General features: G+C 38.2%; 1 protein-coding gene across 3 annotated transcripts in view; it reads right to left on the reverse strand.

Moving 5' to 3' along the window:
* Positions 1 to 15,857: 15,857 nt before the first annotated feature.
* Positions 15,858 to 25,567, reverse strand: part of LOC135200377 (uncharacterized) — a 431,815-nt gene continuing 422,105 nt past the window's right edge. For all 3 annotated transcript variants that reach the window (XM_064229004.1, XM_064229013.1, XM_064228996.1), the window contains one exon: positions 15,858 to 20,868. In XM_064229004.1, coding sequence (XP_064085074.1) covers positions 18,291 to 20,750 — 2,460 coding nt within the window. In that variant the 5' untranslated portion in view covers positions 20,751 to 20,868 and the 3' untranslated portion in view covers positions 15,858 to 18,290. The remainder of the gene's footprint in view (positions 20,869 to 25,567) is intronic.

Raw genomic sequence — 25,567 nt, forward strand, 5'->3', positions numbered from 1 at the left:
GTTTCAGGGGTTCCTTGAAGGTATTGAGGTTTGGAATCACTGATTAGACCTTCAGCCAGTGACTGGGCGGGAAAAAAAAAGCCAGAAAAGGACAATAACTGTGAAAAAATGAAATGGTAATGACTGCCAGTGACATCTTCCTGAGCTCCCTTTCCGAGAATTATACATCTAACCGTTACCCCTTTCATGTTCACCCGAAACTTAAATTATACAGTACTGGAAGGGGATTTAAAGACCTTCTTGCGCTGAATAGAGCTACTATCGCTTAGAAGCTATCTACAGCTCAGAGAATCTAGTCAGCGCTGCTAACTACCGCGTTCGTTCTATGGAGGAGTCTTCTGAAAGTAGTTATGTCGGAGATTATTATATTGAAATTTCCCCTTCATAAACGATGTTATAACAGTTAAGGATCAACATGAAAATGTATGTATTGTATATGTAATCAGAGAGAAAAAATGAACAGTGGAAATGAAAATCAGATTTTAAAAATTATTCAACTTATTTCAAACATTTTTTTCCCCAGTTTTTGTCAGTGAGTTTAATATTTGATTTGAGTATGTTCATCTTATGCTGGGCAGTATTACTTGACCATTTTACTTTTAAGGGTGTATCGTGAAGTTTTTTTTCTTTAATGCATACAATACAGAAGTCACTGGGATTTTTCCCGTGGTTATTTCAAAGATATTCCGTCGTGGAAACAAGCGATTGGTTGATAATCAACTCTCCAGACCTATTTTTATGCAAGGAGAGAGAGAGAGATAGAGTTAAAAACCATTAGTATTTAATATTCATGAACACTTGTGCCATCACCTCTTTTGGCGCTTGGTAACGAATTTACCGGTGAAAAGAGTTAGAAATTCGGAAAGGAAGATCGTGTTTGGGTGTTGATTGGTTTTTATTGCTTTATCGAGAACAGTTGCCAGTTATACATAACAATAGTCTCATACATAACAATAGTCTCACTCACTGTTTGGTCGTATTGGATGCTCTCAACGCATTCAGTGGGTTAATATCAGCCAAGTCAAGTGTGCAAATGACTCTGCACTTTTACAAGTCCACTTACCTGCTCAGTTGTATTACCGTACCTCGTTGGAGTTGTAGGAAAGCTGCTCAGTTGTATTATTTTACCTCGGTGGAGTTGTAGGAAACCTGCTCAGTTGCATTATTGTACCTCGGTGGAGTTGTTGGAAACCTGCTCAGTTGCATTATTGTACCTCGGTGGAGTTGTAGGAAACCTGCTCAGTTGCATTATTGTACCTCGGTGGAGTTGTATGTAGGAAACCTGCTCAGTTGCATTATTGTACCTCGGTGGAGTTGTTGGAAACCTGCTCAGTTGTAATACCGTACCTTGTTGAAGTCGATGGAAACAACAGGCATAGATGTCTTACTACGGTGGTGAAAGCATGATGCAAAAGCTAACCAGTGTCAAGTATTTCATCTTCAATATTGAAGATAACCTCTGTCATTTTGAAATCCATTTATTGCTTAATCGCTTTACGTTATGGATGGAAAATCGGCTTGTTTCCAAATCTTATCAAAAAAGATAATAGTAATAATCATAAAATGAGAAATAAAAGCAAGCTTAATTATAGCACTTATACTGAGGTTCACTTTCCAGTCGGGATCACATCACTTTATTTCAGTGAGAAGGCACCTATTTATTCGCACGTAATTCACTGATTCGGGGTTAATTTACTGAATCTGGATGTTGCGGAGACGTGCAGACGTTCGATAGTCTCTTCGGTAAATCGTTGATGCAAACAAGTAGTTCGATTACTCAGGACAAACAAATAGCGGTTGGCATTTACAATCCTCATATTCTATGTATATACTGTCTTAGTTAAGGGTCATACCTCTCTCTACTTATTCTGGAGTATTTCAGGGATAAAGTAATTCATTGTTACTAGCTTAGGGTGAAGCATTGGGCATTTTACAGGACGTTTATTTATTGACTCTTCTGAAGTGCTTGTTAGAATCACGACTCGGTTCTGTGAAATGCTGTTCATCATATAATTATTCTGGATCGATGACCGTAGTGGTTGCAACTCCATATCACGTAAACAAATGATTCAGTCGTCTTTATTAATGACTGAATTCCTTATATTAATCACCATATACTACGACGTTGAAAAGAACATTTGTTTTGAATGTTTATGAAAAATAATTAAACTGCAAAACTTAGTAATTTCTTTTGTTCTCTTCAGATCATCATTTTGAAATCTGAGACTCATTCATTTGGCGAAATTATTAAGTGTGTTGTTTTTCATTGCATTCAAGAAGTGAATGACTCTCCGGATTAGTTAGCTTTTTAATCCTATGTTTTTTTCATTAGCTTGAATTTCTGTTTGCGGCGGTTTCCTGGTGAGAGTGTTCTTTCAAGAACATCTTATATGTGTGTGGGTTTCTTTGATTAGTTTCATATGCATATCTACATAATTTCGTAGTTTTGTGACCACTTTTATGTACGTGATATGAATATACTGATAATGACCTTTGTATTTTAGCATTCGATCTGTGATGGTTATTTTACTTAGTCCATGTTGCAGAATGTCGTAGGGTTGAAAAAACTTATACCCATAGTGCTTTCATTCACTGAGTAGCCATTAGCAATGCATATCGTCAATGTTCATACTAGTAAGGGTAGGCTCGACAAGACTGAATAAGTCTTACAAATCTTTCTCTTGTCCTTGCTCCAACCTCCTTAAAAAATATCACTTATACAAAACCAGTACAGGAACAGAGCATTGTTTCTGTGATTTTTGCTCATTCCAGTATGGTAGGTGCAACGTTTGACAAAGTCTGAATTTCTCTCAAAAAAAGAAAGAACAAAAATTTTTTCCATCGGTACTCATTCTTAAACGTTTCATGGAGTTCCTTGGTAGTGGAGGACACATTGCTACCGGGATTTCGTTACATAAGGACCCCGCTATTGGATTTCGTCAGATAGTGAGATAATAGTGCCTTCTGTCAGGCATGCAAGGAGTGGATGCTGATACTTAGCAGTGTGTACAAGTGCGGAAGACAGGACGGTTGCGTAGCTCTGCAGATCTCCAATATCGCATCTCATTTGTGACAAGTCTTTGTTTCAAGCATCCTGTATGAGCGCTATTTATCATGTGCGTCCATCCATTGAGATCGTACTGTGGTGATTCATCAGTTATGTGGCCTGTGTAACAGAGTACGAAACAACTTAGATGCGTTCCTAGCAAGTATATTTAGGCAACATTAATATGTGCTACATCAAGATTACAGTGCAGTCTTGCACGTGATACTCATTAAAGGATGTTCATTTGCTTGTTAATATTGAAATTACTGTTTTTTTTATGCTCCAGGTTTCCCTGTTCATTTCTTGAATATTTTTTATGGATCCAAGTTCCTGTCTTTGGGAGAAGTTAGGCATTAACTAAATCATGTGTGTGCATATTTCCTGGTACACTACTCTCTAATTCTACGGTATATAGTGTGTTCCCAACTATGATGGACCACTGTCCCAAGGTAAACAAAAATGATAATGATCAGTATAGCAGAGTTGTTTTACATCTTGTGTCTGGTTCGTAGAGTACTGATGTTATTGCGCCAGCAAGTATAGCAGGTCTTATTTTTGCTTTAATATTTTCTATTAATGCATAGAATTTGTTATCGCACTGAATTTATATCTAGAAATTTTGTAAAACTTAATCACTGCAAATGAAATTGGTCGTAATTACGCCAGGTACGAGAACCGAATGAACGAACATCTGCATCTCACTTTCAACTGCTGTAGAAAATGGGAATTATCATAATTTATACACCACGCTACTTACTATTCTGGGAAGAACACCTGCCCAAGCAAATCGGTCGAGATTGTTGTGGTTGTCTGTATATGTTTCTCTGCTGTTTTGAGTGAGTTTGGAAGCCTTTTAGACTTGTTGTTGAGAGTGAGTGAAAGCCTGTTAAACCTGGTTTTTGAGTGTTTGGAAGCTTGTTAAATCTGCTATTGTTAGTGTGTTAGGAAGCCTGTTAACCTGCTGAGTAAAGTGAATTTGGAAGCCTGTTTAACCGGCTGTTTTGAGTGACTTGGGAAACCTGTTAAACCGGCTGTTTTGAGTGACTTTGGAAGCCTTTTAATCCAGCTGTTTTGAGTGACTTTGGAAGTCTGTTAAACCAGTTGTTTTGAGTGAGTTTGAAAGCCTGTTAATCCAGCTGTTTTGAGTGAGTTTGGAAGTCTATTAAACCAGTTGTTTTGAGTGAGTTTGAAAGCCTGTTAATCCAGCTGTTTTGAGTGAGTTTGGAAGCCTGTTAAACCAGTTGTTTTGAGTGAGTTTGGAAGCCAGTTAGATCGCCTTTTTTTATGTTTGGAAGCCCGTTAAACCAGCTGCTTTGAGTGAGATTTGAAGTCAATTAAATTGGCTGTTTTGAGTGAATGTGGAAGCCTGTTAAACCAGTTGTTTTGAGTGAGTTTGGAAGGCTGTTAAACCGGCTGTTATGAGTGAGTTTTGGAAGCTGGTTTAAACCGGCTGTTATGGCGTTTGAGTTTGGGAAGTTTTGGTTAAATAGGCCTGTTTTGAATTAAGTTTGGAAAGGGCCAGCTAACTATTGCTTTTTGTTTTAAAGGGGAGGTTTGGAAAGCCTGTTAAACCAGCTGTTTTGAGTGAGTTTGGAAGCCTATTAAACTAGCGATTTTGAGTGAGTTTGGAAGCCTTATTAAAACTCAAGCGATTTTGCAGTGGAGGTTGGTTGGAAGGCCTATTAAACAACTAGCGATTTTTGATTGAGTTTGGTTTGGAAGCCTATTAAACTAGCGATTTTGAGTGAGTTTGGAGGCCTGTTAGATCGGCTTTTTTGAATGTTGGGAAGCTTGTTAAGCCGGCGGTTTTTAATGAGTTTGGAAGCCTTGTAAACAGTCGGTTTTAGGGAGTTTAGAAGCATGTTATTTTGCTGTCATTAGTGAGTTTGGAAGCCTGTTAAACGGCCTTTTTGAGTGAGTTTGTAATGTTGTTAAACCTGCTTTTTTGAGTGAGCAAGGAAGTTTTTTAAAGCAGCTTTTTTGAGTGAGTTTGGGGGCCTGTTAAACTAATTGTTTTGATTGAATTTGGAAGCCTGTTAAACCGGCTGTTTTGAGTGAGTTTGGAAGCCTGTTAGATCGGCTTTTTTGAGTGTTTGGAAGCCCGTTAAACCGGCCGCTTTGAATGAAATTGGAAGCCAGTTAAATCAGCTGCTTTGAGTGAGTTTGGAAGCATGTTAAACCAGTTCTTTTGAGTGAGTTTGGAAACCTTTTAAACCAGCTGCTTAGAGTGAGTTTGGAAGCATGTTAAACCAGTTCTTTTGAGTGAGTTTGGAAACCTTTTAAACCAGCTGCTTAGAGTGAGTTTGAAAGCCAGTTAAACCGGCTGTTTTGAGTGAGCTTTGAAGCCTGTTAAACCGAGTATTTTCAGTGAGTTTGACAGTTCGCTAGTAACTATGTTCTGTTGTCAGGTGGATTAAGTCTGGAATATAGTTGAACAGATGGCTAAATAGATTTGTTACCTAAGAGCTGGGTAGACTGAATTTGGAATCACGTTGGAAAATAGAAAGTGAGGGAATATTTTAAAGCTACTGTGGCATCTTATCATTTATCTCCCAAATAGACTCTTTATAGAAATAAAACTTCAAAGTAATTCTCACTCTCATTCCACCTGTCTAACCAGGTACCTGACTATTAGTTTCTGATACCGAAACTGTTGTATTAAGAGTTCAGATGGTCAGATTTAGTCCTCTTGGTTTCAATTTTGGAAATCATTAGTTTTGTCATAACTTCCTATTGCAGCTTTCTATTAATTTTCTTCGCTGTAACGTTACTTTATGTGCTTGGAATCATCTATGTAATTATAATTTATATGGTTAGCTGTGATTTTTTTAAAAATGAAAGTTCAATGCTCCCTGAAAGGTTTAGAGTATATTGTCCTCCCCCCCCCTCTCTCTCTCTCTCTCTCTCTACTCAATCTCTCTCTCTCTCTCTCTCTCTACTCTCTCTTCTCTCTCTCTCTACTTATATATATATATATATATATATATATATATATATATATATATATATATATATATATATATATATTAACACTGCATTCCTTTTTTCTTTGTGCATTTGTGATGCACTTGCCTGGGTATGCAAGTATATTTTAACAGATAAACGCACTTATTCCCTATGTTTGTGTTTTGTTCATGTCACTCTGGTAGCATTTGGTAGATAAAGGAGGAACACATTTACTAAACTTTCGAAAATGTAAATTATATTTTAACAGTTTAACTTCGCTTTCTTTAATTTGGGGTAATTAATTCGTTTTCTGTATATATATATGTACTCTCTCTCTCTCTCTCTCTCTCTCTCTCTCTCTCTCTCTCTCTCTCTCTCTTCTCTCTCTGTCTACTTGGCTGTTTCTTTTGAATCATTTACATTGCTCAGTACCTTTTTACTTACGGGATATTTACCGTCCGTAGTGTTTCTTACTTTAATTCATTATCTTGGATAACCTGGAAATTATTTTTACTATTCAGTAAAAATCGTAAATGTGTTCATCCATGTCCTCATCTGCATTAGTTGTTTTAATACATTCATTCATTATAAAAATATTAATTCATGACAACTGTTCATGTTCAGTTTTTTCCATGGATTTTACCTTATTCGATTAATGTTTAATCATAATTTTTTTTTGCAAATTTTTATACCAGGCAAGTATATATATTTATCAAAAGAGATCCCGCATTTATTTTTTCTATCTGATATTTTTATACATTTGAATATATATTTCATAACTTTTCTTTTAATTTCCATCATGCTCCTTTTCAAGGTTCATTTATGGCCTGATTTTAATTATGCTCATGATGACAGTTTTATTGCAATTTACTGTAACTTACATTATATTGGTCATCTAGAGTTTCGCTTTTTATCCGTTTTAATTTTACATATTACTCACTGAGAAAATAAGGTAGGATTAAAACGACAGCTGTGACAAAAATTCCATGTTTTATTCAAAATATATTTGGAACTATTCGAAGCTCTATAGAGTAGTGATAAATTTTTTTTGACGCGCGAAACAGGGTAGTAAGTACGGAGTTTAGCCGGCGACGGATGGACGTGGGAAGGTTCTTATGAAAGTCAAGGAAAAACGTTAATCTCGTTTAAAAACAAATTTTTCTGTCGTTTCTAAATTTCATTCAATATGCAAAGAGGATTGGTGTATGTTGACTTGGTTTTTTCTATAAATTCATGAGAATGTTAAGGTTTATCTTTACTGGTTTTTTCTTTTAGTTTGTGTATTTTTTTAAACGGCGATGCATTGTACGCATAAGATACAATATGCCAAAATGTCTTGAACAAGAGGAAGCGAGTCGCTTCTGAAAACGTAAAGGTAAAGGCAGTGGTCTTCCCATATCCACGATCGCCACCCGACTATGATTTGTGTTCAGTGAAAACACTTGGTAGCAATAAATGCCATTTGGACCAATGCTGTTTTTACATAAATGTTCACAATTCTTTGACATTATCCATGGGTCTACAAATTGCTTATTTGTTATTGAATACAAAAACTGTATCTGACAGTTACACAACGATCTGAAGACAGTCATTTTTTCCATTCACTGTGGATCTGACACAATATTTTTAACACATTGTTGACGGACATATTCTTCCACTCACGAATTTATGGTCCAGACAGCATTGTCGCACGTTGAGCAAGAACATGGACTTGAAAAGGCAGCTTTTGAGGTGTTCAGAAGTTCATTTCTCATGTTGTGGGGGGAGATGGGGTGAATTAAATTTCCTTCTAGAACGATATAAAAAGAACTAAGGTCACATGTATTTATTTATATATCCCTAGTGACATTTAATCGTTGTAGATTTTATGTTGACGTAAATGGGACCCCCTCAACATCTCGTATGATCTCTCTCTTCATACTTGAGTCTATGGCAAAGCCTGACGAATGTATACGTGAATGTATACGTGTTAGGCACCAGTTATAATTTTCTTCGATCACGTGACGAAATGCATTGAATGAATGAATGCGTGAGTGAATGGTTGGTGGGCCTGAAAAACTGCCTTCCACGTCTCTTCAGTAGTGAACGTTTGAAGCCGGGTCAGGCCCGCGGGGGGGCAGCAGCCAGTGGCCGTCAAACGGACTCCACACGGTGTCACAGTACCGAGATTACAAGGTAAATGCAAGTGTACTTAAATTGTTTTGTAAACATGATGAGGTGTGAGAATATCACCACACAAATAATTTATAAGTACAAATGGTAGTAATAAACAGCCATAATGGTAGAACAACGTGTATTAATACCATACCAATAAAAAAAGAACCCAGTGAAATATGGCAGCGTCGTACCTCAGACATTCCAACGCTGTATATATGAGAGGGGTTTCAGAGAGGGTCAGGGTCAAGTTCTTTGACTAACTGTCGTACACTTCACACAAAAATATTGTACAATTCAGTCTTGCGTTGTCTGAGAAGCTACGGCGCTCCCACACTTCGCGGGGCCGGACAGATATATGTTCTTTAAAAAATTGGTAACATACTGTATACTGAGTATTCAACCAACTTTTAATTCTTGGGTTAAAAAAAATGACAACAAGCATTCATTCACGTAGATGTAAACAAATATACTATACCTTCCTGAAGAAAATACAAAATTATATTTCATATCTAAAATAAAGAATGAAAGACGCCCTGAAAACACAGATTTGACTACTACTACAATTGTTGTTGTTGTTGTTATATCTGCTGTTGTTTACAAGGCTGACCAAGAGTGTTTTTAAAAAGGAAACAAAGAGTGTTGTTTGGATTAAGCGTCAGTTTGATTTCTCTACAAACCACTTGTGCTGCTTTACTAGAGTTTATAAGAGTTTACAGTAGCTTACATTAATTGGTTTACACGAGGTGGTTTACAATCATTTATTCACACACGTTACTGTTTTGGCCACAGCTAATATTGGTAATATTAGGTAATGAAACGTACTGGCTGAGAAGAAGCGGAACAATCATTCTTTTTTTATGTTATATATATATATATATATATATATCTATATATATATAATATATATATATATCTATATATATATATATCACCAAGGATTTACGGGTTTTACGTTCTCTCGCCATAAGGACCAGTTTAGCTCGGAATTGAACTAGGGACCTTCTTATGTCTTTCTAAATGGAGATGGGGTTATGCTAAGCGAGTCAGGCTAAATGAATTCTTTATTTTATGTAGGCCTTAGCTCTTTGGAAACGAAGAGAATCGTTCTTTTTATGTATGATAGATCTCTGCCAATCTTGCCATGTTTTGTCTGTCCCCGAGTTGTTTTATAACGAATGGTACTGAAGCCCTTTTTCTCTGGAAAAGGGGAGGAATCATCTTTTTAAACATTTCTGAGGTTTTATCTATTCGCAAGTTTTTGTAAGAAATTTTTGCAAAATCATTTCGAGCGCCAGTCAAATCTGGGCCCAGTTATCGAAAATCAAAAGCCCATTCGAGAAAAACCCGTCTTTTATATGTGTGTGTGTGTATGTCGGATCCCCTTATAGTATACTATCGTGATTTAAAAAAATGTGAAGGTGCCCCTTTCTGTCGGTCCGTGAAATTTGATTACCATGAAGTATTATCATTATTAATGTGAAACCACTTACTCGAGTCATCGCGCGCAGTTAACGTAGTTTTATCATAACGGAGGCGTGAATTTTTCAAGGAAAAAAGCTCAACCTTGTCTTGCTCTGTGATACTTTCTTCAAAACAAAGCTAAACGAGCCGTGAAGAAATCGATCGTCAGCTTTAGCAGCTGACGACGATCGATATAACGAACAGTCTTGCCTAGTCATCGAACGATTCGAGAGAAGTGTGCCAGCCTCTCTTGAAAACCTTTTCTGTAAGAACAGAGGGAGATCTTGCTTGGAATGCAACGCGTCGTCAGAAGATACTGATGCTGTGTTGGAAGGCAATTGGAATATCCAACCGAGTATGCGTACACGTATCGTATGCGCAGTGTATTCATGTGCACCGTGTGTTTATGCTTACTAATTTATAGTGATTTTTCTTTATTATTATGGTGTGCTAGTGATGTCGAAGTAAACCAACCAGTTGAGTATATATATATATATATATATATATATATATTATATATATATATATATATATATATATATATATATATATCTATATATATATATATATATATATATATATATATATATATATATTTTGATCTCATATTTCTCGACAACAGTTTTTTCAGCAAGTGATCTAAGGACTAGTGTCGGTGAAACGTTTGATCGATAGACAAACAGGAAGTAAAAATGAATTATTTTAAAGAAAGAAAATTTGCTAGAAGATCTTTTGGTTTCTCGTTCTAGAATGGCGCTACGAAGTTGCTGTCACAGTATGTGGTTATATTTATGCACACGATTATGCATATATACGTGTATGCCCTTGCACGCAGTTTGTATATTATATGCATATATAATGCATACATACACACAAAACTATAGTAGATTCAAATCAACCGTGCATTTTGATGTATAGGCCCGTCCCTTACGACGCTCCTGATTGACTGTTGATAAGCCAGTCACAGGGCTGGAAACTCAGTCTCTCTCGAGAGTTCACATAGGCATGTTGTGTGTTCCTCCTCTCCTGAGGGATACGTCTTTCAAATGTATACCTCAGGAGAGGTGGAGCACACATCCTGCTCAGCTCATGTGAACTCTCGAGAGAGACTGAAAGTTTCCAGCCCTGTGACTGGCTTATCAACACCCAATCATGAGCGTCATAAGGGAAGGGCCTAGACATCAAAATGCACCGTTGATGTGAATCTACTATAGCATGCGAAGTGCAGTTGTGCATATAGTTGTGTATTCTAGGCAACGGGAACGTGACTGAACGTCGGGGAACGAACCAAAATTGACTTCCTTTAACAATGAATCATCTCGAGTCGTATCTCTCGAAAACGAAAGAGACCGGTGTATAGATTTTAGCAAGGAAGGCTTTCAGAGGCCAGAACGGTACAGCTGAAAATACGTGTCTTTAGAGCACATCCAACAAGACTTGTTTCTTTGACGCAAGCGAATTGAGTTTCTAAAAGTCAAAATAAAAAAGGTCGGTACAAACGTTCATGTTTCAAGATACGTCGAAGGTTATTTACCGTTATGTTTTTCGCGTCACGGTGACGCACATTTACGCCATATACATTTAAACCGAGAGACGGAGAAACGTTGGTTGTTTTGGCAGGGTATTGGATGAAGTTCGATCAGGAAGAGCTTCGGGAGTTGGGAGGGTATAGGGGCCACCAGAGAATATCTAACGCCCCGTTTCATTTCATTAATTTCCTATTGTTATTCATTTATCCCCCGGGGTGCGGGGACTGGTAAACAATAAGTACTCAAAAAATGCAACATTTACAGCAATGATAGCGGCGGGAATCTTTATCTTTTGGTGTGGGCGGGGAGGGGGTGTTTTAAATTTTTATTGAAGGGGTGACGGGCGGGAGGGGGTATGCCCTGTAGTGGGCAGAATTAACACTGCTTATTTTATATGTATATATAAATGTATATATATTTATGTATATATATTTTACTCCTACTATTTATTTTTTTATATTTTTTTGGAAAAATAGGTTTACTTGAATGGAGGAGGGCTTGGGATGGGTGGGTAAGGGGGTGGGGGGTGTTTATCCCATCTGAGATTCCAGGTTATATCGACTTTGCCAGTTATGGGTTGTTCCTAATCAGATGCATGAGTTACTACCAGCAGTTGCAGTTTTGTTTTCGCTCACGATCACGACGCTGCCACCTTCAGCGTCGTGATCGTTGCTTGATAATTTGCTCGTCCTTTACAACCTGGGATCTCTCTTGCACCCAAAAACTGCTTTACTAGTAAGAATTCTTATCTTATAGCGCCTTTTAAGTTTCGTCCAAGAGCAAAAATGTACACTGTCGCTGTTTATCCAACAACAGTCTTAAATAGAAGCATATTTCAAAGGAAAAAAAAAGAACTGGGAAATAAGAAACCCTACGATTGGCCTTTGAAGAGGAGATATCGGGTGGTGGTGGAAAGAAAATAATTTGCGACCTCCCCTTTGTCTCTCTTAGTTTTTATTTTTAGTGAATCATGCCAAATAAAAGCCTGTGAACCGACTGTAAAATACACTTTTTATGGTGCGGATGCAAGTCGTATAACAGTCATTTTGAAATCCTTGACCACTGGACTTGAATTCATACAAACACAAAATTATGACAAGATTGAATATCCAGGAACCTCCTTTTGGTAGTAAATGGCGGAAGAAATTGATTCAAACCTTTTTAATTAAAAGATCATTCTTCGTAGAAAACTTCTCTGAATGCAAAATCCATTTTGCGCATCTAGTGGTGGGTGGTAGCCCTCTTCTCAACCATCTTGCGAAGTAATAATGAACAGTTAATGATTAAGAAGTAGAAATGAGTGTTATTGGCAGAAAGAAAAAAAATCAAGTCCTGTCAGTCTAGGTCTCCAAAAATACCGCTACGGGACGGGCCTATCGTAAGGAGTTTCAAATCATGAATTTTAGCGTCGGGGGAAATGCAACGAAAAATTATACGTAGTATATGTATATATATATTTTTGTTATATTCATATATTTACAAGTGTCGGATTGATGAAATTCTGAATGCTATGTTTTATACATATTCTTAAGTTTTGAAAGCTCTTTATAGATTTAAGATTAAAAAAAATATTGCATCTAATAATCTGGTTTCTGTTTCATTTTCTATCTTTAATGATTCTAGAAATTGTACTTACATTTATTATTGACATTAATAATTATTTTTCTTAGTACTTATTTTGTAATACGATTCATGAAGTTCAGGAAATCGACTCGACTCTCCTGATGACTAATCAAACTATCAGAGTTTTCTTTCTCGGTCTTTATGTCTGCGAAAGTGTAAATTCAATGCCCCATTATTTTTTCTTCAAATTTTTTAATATTCAGGGTAGGAAAAGATCTATTTTTTTCACAGTATTTTCCAGTAAGGGTCTTATTAAAACGAGAGGTGAAGGTCGTGAATGCTGGGATTATTACATAATCCTCATCTTTTTCATTAGCCCAATGATACACGTGTTTAGGCTGCTTTATCGATCATTTAACCTCTTTTTTTTTCGTATAACGGCACTTATTATAATGTATTTCTTTGTCCATCTATTGGTATTATCTGTTTCAGCAACGAAATCCCCGACCAATCTTGCAACCTTCAAGTCCTTTTCTCTATTCTTATATATCTATATATATATATATATATATATATATATATATATATATATATAGATATATATGTATATATTTATATAATAACGTATATATATTTACGGTAAGAATGACTTCTGGCGATTAATTCATATACCGACACTGATTGCTACTAGCGTTTATGCTGATGCTTCCTTTGCTACTATTTATTCGGGGTGGTATGAGAGGGGTTGGTGGTTTTTGGAGGTGTTTTGGGGGTGGTGTGGGGACTGCCGTTTGATTTCTGAGGGATAAGGACGTTCACTGGTGATTCGTCATTCTTGACAGACCGTCTGCTCGTTCGTTCGTTATGTACTGGCGTCAGTTTTCGCAGCGTTTTTACCATTTGTTCGTTTAAAAATATTTGAAGGTCACGGCCTTGCTTTTAGCGATTTACAGTTTTTCAAATCGAATTCCACCGGTTACCACTCGTTTTTTGGCTTCCAGGTCAAGTCCTGAATGCCTTGTGCTGACCGGTCTCGAGAAACAAAGCCTTTTTTTTTTTTTCCTTCGACCTTGGGCGAGACTGTACGTAGATTGAAAATCGTCCGACGGTTCCCCTCTTCGATACCCCTCGGCCTTTGCGTGTTCTCGGTCTTAAAATTACGACTCTTGACATCTAATAAGAAAGACATTCACGTTATTCCACAGTTAATTCTAAGGTAGGCAATGTGGCAGAGAGCTAGAGCAAAACTTTGTTAGGGAATTACGAAACGAAATTATACGTTGTCAAGACTTGCACGTAGGCGAGTGTGTCACAAAATCATATCAGTGGCAAACGAATAAAACGGTGTATGGCAGTAATGCAAACTCCATTCAGACATCTTGTTCATTGCAACCGCTAGTTAGCTCTCATTCAGTAATCAGGCATGTAATCAGACAGGCCGGTTGATTGGCAATGTTCATTCTTCTACAAGGTTTACCAACTTATTAAAAGATATATAAGACTGAAGAGTTTAGATGACTTTGGATGACAACCCGCCGTTTAAGGTCTCTCTCTCTCTCTCTCTCTCTCTCTCTCTCTCTCTCTCTCTCTCTCTCTCTAATAAAGCTACTACGTTTTGAGCAGGAATTAGATTCAGTGATTCTCTAGTAGTGTTATCAAATCACAGTTAGCAAGCATATCATTGATAGGAATATGGTTCATCATACGTCAATTAAATTAGATCACAATGCAGTACTTATCGATTCACGCATTCGTGTATCTACTTATGTGCATATATATATATATATATATATATAAGATATATATATATATATATATATATCATATATATGTATTATATATATATTCTATATATATATGTATTCATATATTTGCACATATACACACACAAACAAACACTCATAGAAATATGACCTATGTATATGAAAGAAAGTAGAGATTTCAAAAGGGGCGAGACACTGATTCCGAAGTGACGGTTCTCTTCTCGGAGGCAAAGGGGATTCGATTCATCCTCAGTCTTTCACTTTTTCGACATTGTCATCCTCTCACGTTTTTCGTTTTCGACACAAAAGAAAGGCAAGTACAGTATACTTAAAGAAAACATCTATCGTATCCCTACGTCTGTTCACCGGTTAGGGGTTGTTTATTACATTGTACTGAGACACAAATGCAGTCCTTGCTCGCATGTGGGCTGGGCTCTCCTATTGACTGATTGAGGCTAATAACGGTTGCGTTCCTTGGAAAGAAAACTTAAGATCTGATTCTACTGATAAGGGTCTTTTTTTGAAATAAAAAATCGGGGCTTCGTTACCTCATCAGTCAGTCTTTATTGACAGATTTTTTGTGTGTGTAACTAGATTTTTTGTGTGTGTAACTAACACTGTCTTTTGCTTCAATGAGTGATCTAGAATATGCAGCGATTTTAAAGCCATCTTAACAGAGAACGTAACCTTATTTTTTTTATGTAATTGTTTTTGCATGCATCAATCGCATGGCAAGCCCCGTTAATGGACGTCGTGCATTTATATCCCATTTTTCTTTTTCTTTTTTTTTTAACTTTTTATCTTTTTTTTTTTGATAGGATAACCGGGCTAACGTTGGATTGGGGGAATGGGAATTCTGGGTGGGTATAAAGATGAAAATAATCTTTGTAAAATGTATAAAGCTGTTGTACGTGACTACAAATGGTTCACTGTCATTCACTGTGACATAAAATTGGAAGTCTTGTCGACTAAAATAATATAAAATAAAGGAAAAAATAGTTAAGAACATTACACATTAAGGTGAAATTACATAGGGAGAGAAAATCATTCTTACAATATAAGCAGTTTTGACCAGTGTTGTAACAGCTATCACAATATGGAGTACATTTTGGTTGATGGAGTTATGGATAACATCAAAAGTCAAAATTCATGAATTTCAGTCCTATATTTATTCCACTTTCAAGGAAATTCATGGCCACTGAAGCACAATAAATATGTAATTTTTTAAATGGAATTCAGTCCGAATTTAGAGTAATTTACATTTGACTTATTTGTGTAACCCAATCAACCCAACCACTATAAGACGAAGGCAGTGTGAACCAACTCAAATCTCTTTCGGTTGACTGTTCCAGACCATCTCGGTTTGATCAGTGTCGACCGAAGATTCATCAATTCTTTTTTTTTTCATCACTGTCTTCCATGGCTGACAAGAGTCCGTGTCTTTTTTCAGGAGTGTTTGCGTGTTAAATTAATTTAATAATAATTACAATAATAATAATAATGAAATTAATAATAATGAAAATAAAGATGATGATGATAATTATAGTAAATATATATATACATGTCAACATAAATAGTCTTACAATAAAAATATGCTTAAAAATCCGATACCTACAAAATTATGGAGAAATATTTATAAAAGCTTTCTTATCCATATACAAAAAAGAAGACTGGTGAGAGAAGGAAATGACACGTCAAGAGTAAACTGCGAGCTCTCCTCCGACAGTCCCATCTCACAACACACATAAAAAAACAAGCCTTAAATAGTGAACTATCTAATGATCGTTAAGCACTGTTGTAGGCAGACAGCAAACTGGCCATGAGTTTGGCACATAAGGAGTTTTTGGGGAATTACAACCTATTGATTAGAACATCTCATAACAATTTACATTCTTGTTTTCTTACACAAAAAAAAAAAAGATGAAATAGAACTTAAAACAGGAGTAATATTCTTAGTCTGGTTTTAGATTCAAGATCACTTTAGCTATAAGAGGTAAACAATTATATGAGCCAATAGCTACTTCATGTGACATAAACCATTGTAACTTGGTAACTAACATATTTAGAAACATATTTTAAAAGCTATATATGAAATAAAACTTGTCGAGACAGAATGTTTTGCTTTGCTACATATAGTTGCCGTATGTGGTCAATCATCATATGATAAAAATAATTATTCATAAACTCTACAAAGTTTCATAGAAAACAAAAAAGAAAGGTGAGCACTTTTTTCTTAAATACATAATCACAATTAGGTCTCATATAGTTCAGGTGCTTAAGAGGTGAATTTCTGGGAGTCCATTGAAAAATACTACTAGGGGCCCCATTTAAAATGTGTTGCCAATTAAATAAAATTCTGCAGTGTGTGTTCAGTGGCCTGTAGCCCAAAGCGACCAGGTTGCATGAGTATTTGTGACTCCTCTACCAACAGTCATACAGTTTGTAAACAAAAATCAAGACATCAAAATATTCCTGGTGAATATCTGACTTCAAAGACACTACTAGAAAAATGGCATAACTTGACGTCACCACAGCTTAGCTTGGTTGACCACAGCATAGCCTAGGTCATAAAAGCCCAGCATAGGTCACCATGGCATAACTAATGTCATTTTAGCCTAGTCAGAGTCACCAAAGCACATATTTGACCATCTCAGCTCAGCTAAGATTGCCAAAGTAATTCAGAAGTGACCACAACAAAGCCTAAATTGCTACAGCACAGCTTGAGTCTCAACAGTACAGCTGAAGTCACCACAGATCAGCAGAGTTTACCACATCAGATTGAAAACAAAAGGAACAAAGGTGTTATGTATAAACATGATATTAACATGACCAACGCTTGATAATACAAAGGACTTAATACCCGAGTACATTTGTATCTCCACACAATAGCTATAGCTTAAACTCACAGGACTTGCAGTTCTCAGATTTAGAGCCCTTAGTAACCAATGTTAGCTTTTACTGATTACTAGCATAGCCTTTTTAAAAACTCGCAGCCAGCAGCTGGCATCAAAGGACTTTTCAAGTGCTAAAAATGTGCCTGTTGAGCCTTACTATGGATCATTCTTAATTGTGACACTGGGTACCCTGGTAGCCTGGGGTTTTCACCTTATAATTATATAATATATCTATCTCATTAAATTAACAGGTACAGTGATACACCTCTCGTGCCGTTTATTTAACTGTAGAGAATTTCCCCCCTGAATGGTCTCTGTCCCCTGAAAAGGCACACCAGGGCCCTTGAGTACCACAGCCAGCAAACACCTTCACACCAAGAGACTTGGGAAGTGATTGTGGGGAGGGGTATAGAGCAACAGCTTAAAACTGCCTCTTCTAACACCTCAAACAGAGCTGCTCTAGTCAGGAGGGTATGCTCCCTCCCCTAAAGTGGGCGAAAACTCTGGCAGACCCGCCGCCCGAGATGCCGCATGCGGCACACACACGACACAACACGTGACCACTGACACTGAGACACCCACGTGCTGACATCAACACGTTGCTGCCTGGCCCTGGCCCGCCACTCCCAAGTGGGAAAAAACAAATCCCCGTTCTTGGCATATCTTAGAGACGGAGCAGAGCCAGGCAGTACTGCATTGCACAGCCGGAGAGACAGACAACAGGGACAGACCAAACCTAAATCGCACCAGGCGATAAGTTGGTCACGGCCAGAGTGGGCACGGCGGGCTGCTTCCGCCACACAAATAACGCCAGAAGACCAAGCAGGCCTCTAGCCTCCAACTGCCTCCATGCCAAGGAGGGACGACCTCCAGCCAGAGACAAACCTCAGCGAGGCAAAAAACATGAACCAGACTTGTCATGAGAGTCCTCTCAATCTTCTTCTTGCTTCCTGGGACGTTGTGGCTGCTGTTGCAGTCTTCCCATTAGATTGGTTCCTCCTACCGCCATTCCTGTTAAACCTTGCAGTGGAGGTCCTGTTCCCAGAGGTGGGGGTCCCAGTGATTGTTTTTGTGCTGCTCCTGCACTTACTGCATGAGGACCTGGGGAAAGTGGTAATGGAGACCCTTGAGGTGTGCGGGGCTGAGAAACTGGTAATCCAGGTAAATCTAACAAGGGACTTGGAGCAGGATGTTCCTCGGATAGGGAGCGAACGGGTAGATTTGGTCTGGCAACCTCACCACCTTCCTCCATTGATGATGACTCGTGTAACTCATACCTGGCATGTGTACGCATGTGTCTTGTTATCATATCCCGACGACATGCAGCATATGGACATTGGGGACATTTGTAAGGTTTTTCACCTGTGTGTGTTCGCTGATGAGTAGATAGATGATCAGAACGGGAGAAAACCTGTCCACAAACACGGCAGGTATATGGTTTATGTCCAGTATGAAGTCTCATGTGGCGTGTCAACATGTCTGAACGTGCAAATGAACGCTTACATATGTCACACATGTATGTCTTACTTGTGGTGTCTAACTGTTTGTTTTTGTGCCGGGATGCCATGTGCTTTGCCAAACGGTCATGGAGGGAGAACATCTGACCACATACAGGACAAACAAATGCCACATCTGCTCCTGGTGGCATCTCTTCTACTACTGGAGATACTTCCAGGTGATATCGCAGTGCTACACTGTCTTTTGTGCTGTGGGAAGCAACATCACCTTTAACTACAGGTACAGATGGATAATGGGATGCTGGTCGATGGTGATCTGGAGCTCCTGGTGATCTGGGTGGTGGAGGGGTATCCTTAGGGGCTGCTAACATTGGAGAATGAGGAGAAGAAAGTGATATTGTGCCTGGAAGTACCAGACTGTCTGTACTGGAGGTACTCCCAGTTTTCATACTCCCAGTTGTTTTTACTGAGAGATCCAAAGGAGAGTCTTGGGGAGATGATATATCGGATTCTAGGGAACCACCTTTGCGAGGAAGGTAAAGGGGTTGAGGGATGGGTCTTCCGTGACGTAAAACAGACCCTCGTGTTGATGGCTGTTCTCCTGAGGGACCAGCCCCACTGTGGCTGCTGCTGCTACTGCTAGCAGTAGCTCCTTTATGATCAAACCATAATTGCAAATCGGAGTCTGAATGAGAGCGTCGTCGATATAGGTCTGGGAGGTAGACAGTAGGTGGAAAGTAGTGCTCTACATTATGACCAGGAGAAGGTGAAATTGGTGTATGAGGGGAGGTTGGTGTGAGGGGTGAAATGGGTGAATGTGATAAACCAGCTGATGGCCCAAGGCGGTGAGGGTCTCGTGCTGACATTGTGCAATGGTGACAAGAACATGGTGGGTAGTGTGTTATAGGTTCACCAGATTCACTACAAACTACACTAAACTTAGGCAAGATACCACGAATAACACCACCAGATGAGGGTGCCTCGCTGGATGCCAGAGAGGATGCAGATGATGGTGGTTTAGTATCCAAATCAAGATCTTCTTCATCAATACTTGGATCTTTGATTCTCAGTGGACTGAAAGATAACTTAGGAGAATCAGAGTTAACCCTGGCAAGAGCTGGTGAGTCACGTGCATGCGGTGAATGAGCTGGAGGACCTGGAGAAAACACTTCTTCATCTTCTTCACTTATGGCTCTGCACAAATACCTCTCACGATCCAAAGAATCAAACCTAAAGACATCGCTTTGGACTGCACGAGGTGATCTGGCTGTGCCACCACTGCCACAGCTGCTACTTGTGCTACTGCTGCTACTACTACCCTCACCTGATCTGTGGACCTGTATGACACCTGGAGACCGTTGTTGTGGATCAGGCAGAGGACTGGTACCTCCTCCTGCCTCTCCTGGGACTTCTTTAGGTGAGGGTGGTGTGTCTACTTTCATGGCTTCCTGGCCTGTTTCATCCTGGACTGTAACTCTTGGGCTGAGACCAGGGCTAAGCCCCTGGCTGAGACTAGGGCTGTGACCAGGGACTGGGCTGTGACCAGGCACAGGGCTGTGACCAGGTACTGGACTGTGACCAGGCACTGGGCTAATTCCAGGGCTAAGGCCAGGACTAAGACCAGGACTTCTTCCCGGGTCTTCCCCTTGGTCCTGGCCAGGACCTTGAAGGGGTACATCTTCAGGCTGTCTGCTGAACATGGGTCTTTTTTCTGGTTGTGCCGGTGAAGGCACAGGGTCCGGGTTCTTGTCCTGGGAGGAGTTGTCCTGGGGGCTGTTGTTGTTTATGGGCTTGTCGTCTGGGGGGCGTCGTACGGCCTGCGAGGTCAGCTCCAGCACAACTTGGCTGAGCCGCTTCCTCTTCCGCAGGGCGGACGACTGGTCGTGGTGATTGGCGGGATTGGCTGTAGATGTGCCATTTTCCCCGCTGATCATCGAGGGCGCAGGAGACGGTGGGCGTGGGCGGGCCCGGGGGCGGGTTCCATGGGTGGGACCCGGCTGCCCCCGCCTCGTATCATCGTCGCGGACGTAAAGCAGCCGGCCAGGGGCACTCCTGAAATTAGAGAGGAAAAAAGGGTTAAAACTAGAAAAATCGAAGGTAGTTTCACAATTTGTCAGTGGTTATTATTTTTATATATTTTTCAGAATTTTACAATGAGCATATAGTAAGTTTACAATGAGAGAGAATGAATGAATTCTGCATTTAACTATATACCTAAAATTCATATTAATCTGGTGCTGCTCCACAGTATTTTGACAACGAACAAAAATTCTGATCCCCTCTAATCATGATAATCCTGTTCACTACTTTAACGTACTTGTGTGTATCATAATATGTTGCTATAAATATTGCATAAACCAGATTGTATATTTTTGCTTTCTGTTACTCATGTCCATCTATATTGCGTTTTGGAGAATGTAGGATATTACCATTTTTTCTATTGGGATTCTCTCTCTCCAGAACCATTTCCTCTACGTTTCTAGTGTTTCCTTAAAACCGTTTCTTTCCTAACGTCTCGTATCATATCTTAATGCTGTGAATGGAATCGGTATTTCGTAAACAAAAACATCTTGATGACTGATCAGTCAGAGGCTGCTGCTGCTGCTCCTCATGAAGATAATGACGTCATCCTTTGCGTCATCGGATACCGCAAACATAGGCTGGAACAAGGCGCTGTGGTTGCATCTATACCTCATTGGACCAATGAAAAGCGATCGATGGCATATCATGGATGATTTATTTGGACTACACGAGCGAGGAGGACACATGACCTCATTTCATTTGCTTTCTCATTTAAACATTTTTGGGCATACTTAATAATGGCGTAATAATCATCGTACTTTTTTCGCAGTACACCGTGCATTTACGAATGCTACTACTTGTTGACATCTGGAAAAATTATAAAATGCTCTTGAGTATGATTGGTAAACAAAATGAAGTACTAAGCCTTTATTAGCAGTTTAATAACTAGCTTGGTGTAACGAAAAGTGAGTGCTGTTTTTATGCCTTTTATATATATATATATATATATATATATATATATATATATATATATATATAGATAGATAGATAGATAGATAGATAGATAGATAGATATAGATAGATAGATATATTCCAGCAAGAGTTCACATAATCTGTACGGTTCATTCAGTTTGGGTGTGAATGTAATTAATGACTGTTGGCTTACGTCCAGATTGTTTCAATGTCTTTGGCATACTACATTTCCCTCTGAACACGGTTTGGCATTTTCCTTTTCACAATTTGCTTTTATAATGTATATTGTAAGCACTATATATTATATATATATATATATATATATATATATATATATATATATATATATATATATATAATATATATATGATTGAACACTACACTAGACCTGGACGCATACATGGAATGTGTGTGTGTGTTTGTATGTATGTATGTATATATATATATATATATATATAATATATATATATAATATATATATATAGCATGTATGTTATACCTTTTGTAAAGCTGCGGCATTTATCATTTATATGCACATACAAATCACATACGATCAAGCACCTCATGATAACGAACGATCCGTGAACACGAATGGTCAGTCATCAGCGGCACATTTACGCTGTGTAAACAGATGCTTCACGAAATGATGTTTGTGTGCGTGGGCAGAATCGGCGTGGGAAACCTCAGTGGGCTACGCCGTGAGTGCATGTAATGAAGCATGTCAATGCATTTACCTCAATACTGGACGGTGTATGTTTGTATGGTGGGGTGGAACGGTAGGAAGGTGTAGTGTCCCTTCGTCCCTTAACTTAGTAGTTTGTAATGTTGTTATTACTGTTACTAATAGATGAAAAAGAACCTTTGAGTGAAATTTATTTTCTGTTTTGTTGATACATAAGCATCTTTGCCGTATAAACATTTTACTCGATACTGCCCTACGGCGTCATGTTATCAAGTGGAGTGTTATTGTTTAACGATTTATAATAATAATAATAATGATGATAATAGTTATTATTGTTATTATTATTATTATTTCTTAAATACTGACGGTAATTTCATTAAGATAAAAGTAACATTTAAATCGTTAATCTTTACCTTTCAGGGCAAAACCCTTATTGAGAGAGAGAGAGAGAGAGGAGAGAGGGAAGAGGGGGGATGATGGAGAGAGACGAGAGAGAGACGATAGAGAGAGAGAGAGAGAGAGAATCATCTGAGGGCAGACGAATATTACATAATATACCTCTCCATTCTTAGAGGGGTAGAACATTTCAAAAGGGATTAAGAATATAACAATAATAATAATGATATTATTATTATTATTATTATTATTATTATTATAATATTTTTAATCACTTTTGAAATGTTCTACCCCTCTAAGAATGGAGAAGTGTATTTTCTCTCTCTCTCTCTCTCTCTCTCTCTCTCTCTCTCTCTCAATAGGAGTTTTGACCCTGAAAGGTAAAAATTAACGATTTAAATTTTAATAACGTCTGTTGGGTTTATCTTACTGAAATTACTGTCAGTATAAGTAATTCACCACTCATTCTTCTCAACCTTCACTACTTGGGTTTCTGCTCATCCAACCAACTTTCTTTTCTGTGTAAAATTTTGTGTCGTCAGATTCAGAGGGGTTATAATAACTCTGTGAATTGGCGCTGCAGTAGGGTTGTGAACAGCTAGTATAGGTTGGGGTTGAATATTATCATAAGCATCATAATTGTATATTCAGCCGTCTAAGTCATCCATTGCAAAAATCCTGCCGCGAATCGTGGGTAAGTAATTTTAGATCAAAACCTCTTCATAAAAACGAATAATGATTTGATATCCTTCTTTTTTTTATTTCCTCTTTTTTAACCACGTCATTTTCTTTCCATCTTCACCTCCTTTTCGGTCTTGCCCTCGCTGTTTTATACGATTGTTGTTTTAATTTAAGAACAATTATGTATTTTATCAGTTTAGTTATTTGCGCCTTCACAGTTTTGCCACTTATTTACATGTTCAGTCGTTTTGAGTAACACACACACATACACACACACACACTGAATATTTCAAATGTAGATGATAATGTTTCTTTAAAAGTAAAAAAAAAAGAAATACTTTGGGTATTGTTGGTCAGTTTTGATAATGAAACAATGTTTCCATATTTCGCTAAATTAAATAACCGTACTGTGGATATTGTTGACAGTAAAAGTCTTTCCTATCACATGCTACTCCGCCACTGAAGAGCATCACTTAGCTATTTGTCATCGGAAAGGAAGATCATTTCTCTGAAGGCCGTAGTAAGTCATCGTGGCACCTGGGGCACGATCTTGTGCTTTTGTTTACGAATCTGGCACAAACGACTGGCGGAGGTCACAAATAGGTGCAAAGGTCGCGCACCTATTTGAGTCTCTTCCTCGTGTTCGGCTTTGCTTTCCTCAAGGGTAAGGGGGAAGACCTTGGCTTCTCATTGTTAATTCCGTCTCTCTCTCTCTCTCCTCTCTCTCTCTCTCTCTCTCTCTCTCTCTCTCTCTCTCTCTCTACACACACACACCGGTGCGGTAAACTTTATAAGTTAAATAGTGATAAAACAATTCAAAGCATTGAAAAAGTTTTTTTTTTTTTTTCCTACTGACATCATCTGCTTTGGGACGGGAAGGACTTAATTATTTTGGATGATCATTCGTTATTGGTGGGTGAGAATGGGATCGCCATATGTTACTTTTCGCTTCATTTTCGTATTGCCTCGTTTGTTTAATTTTTTAGATAAAAAAAAACACGTGAACCGTATATGACAGTGGGCAGATTTTTAAAAATAATTGTTAGATGTTCGATCAATTTGGTTACTGTAGCGTCTGTTACATAAGTCAGTCGACAGTGATGGTAATCGTAATTGTTCGAACGTGTTTGTAATTCACGTTTATTGAGCTATACTTTTGTTGGACGATCAGAGATGATGCTATGAATGGATTCCAGTTATTCCTCCACTCGAACCTGTCCCATACGAGCGTCGGAGGTCAAGGGTCTGGGCGGAGGTTTGTTGCGGTGACTCGGGCATCCTACCATGACCGTTCGAGTTCATTGAGAAGAGTCTAGTTACTGATAGATTTGGTAGACAGTTACGTGTAAAATCGGCAAGAGAAAGGAAGCATTGAGTGGTTGATCTTCATTCCTTAAAAATAAAAAAATAAATATATAAAAAACATGCAAGATAGTTCTCCTGGGGCCTCTGCTCAGGAAGAAAGATTCTCTCACTCTCTCTTTCTCACACACACACACATACACACGCATATTATATATATATATATATATATATATATATATATATATATATATGTATATGTATGTATGTATGTATGTAAGTATGTATATATACGTAAATATATATATGTATATGTATATATATATACATATATATATACATATATATAGACATATATATATATATATATATATATGTATATGTATATGTATATATATAGATCATCATCCCAGATTTACTCCCGGGCCGCTGGATCACATCAGAGTTGACACCAGAGTCTTTGCTCTCCGGATCTACGTAACTCTTTGGGGACGAGAATGCTGGTTCTATGCCCTTTTATAAACTATAGTTACTTCCACCAGTTTCGTCTGACTAGCAAGTACATAAATCACTTCTTAAGGCAACGTAGTCAAAATTGGGTTTTTTAACAGTATGCCAACCAGGGAACATTTGCGTGGTAGATTTCTTATATATATATACCCGATGAAGTTGTCATACCACCAATATCACGTGTGT

Source organism: Macrobrachium nipponense, chromosome 23, assembly GCF_015104395.2.
Source record: "Macrobrachium nipponense isolate FS-2020 chromosome 23, ASM1510439v2, whole genome shotgun sequence".
In the NCBI taxonomy this organism is placed as follows: domain Eukaryota; kingdom Metazoa; phylum Arthropoda; class Malacostraca; order Decapoda; family Palaemonidae; genus Macrobrachium; species Macrobrachium nipponense.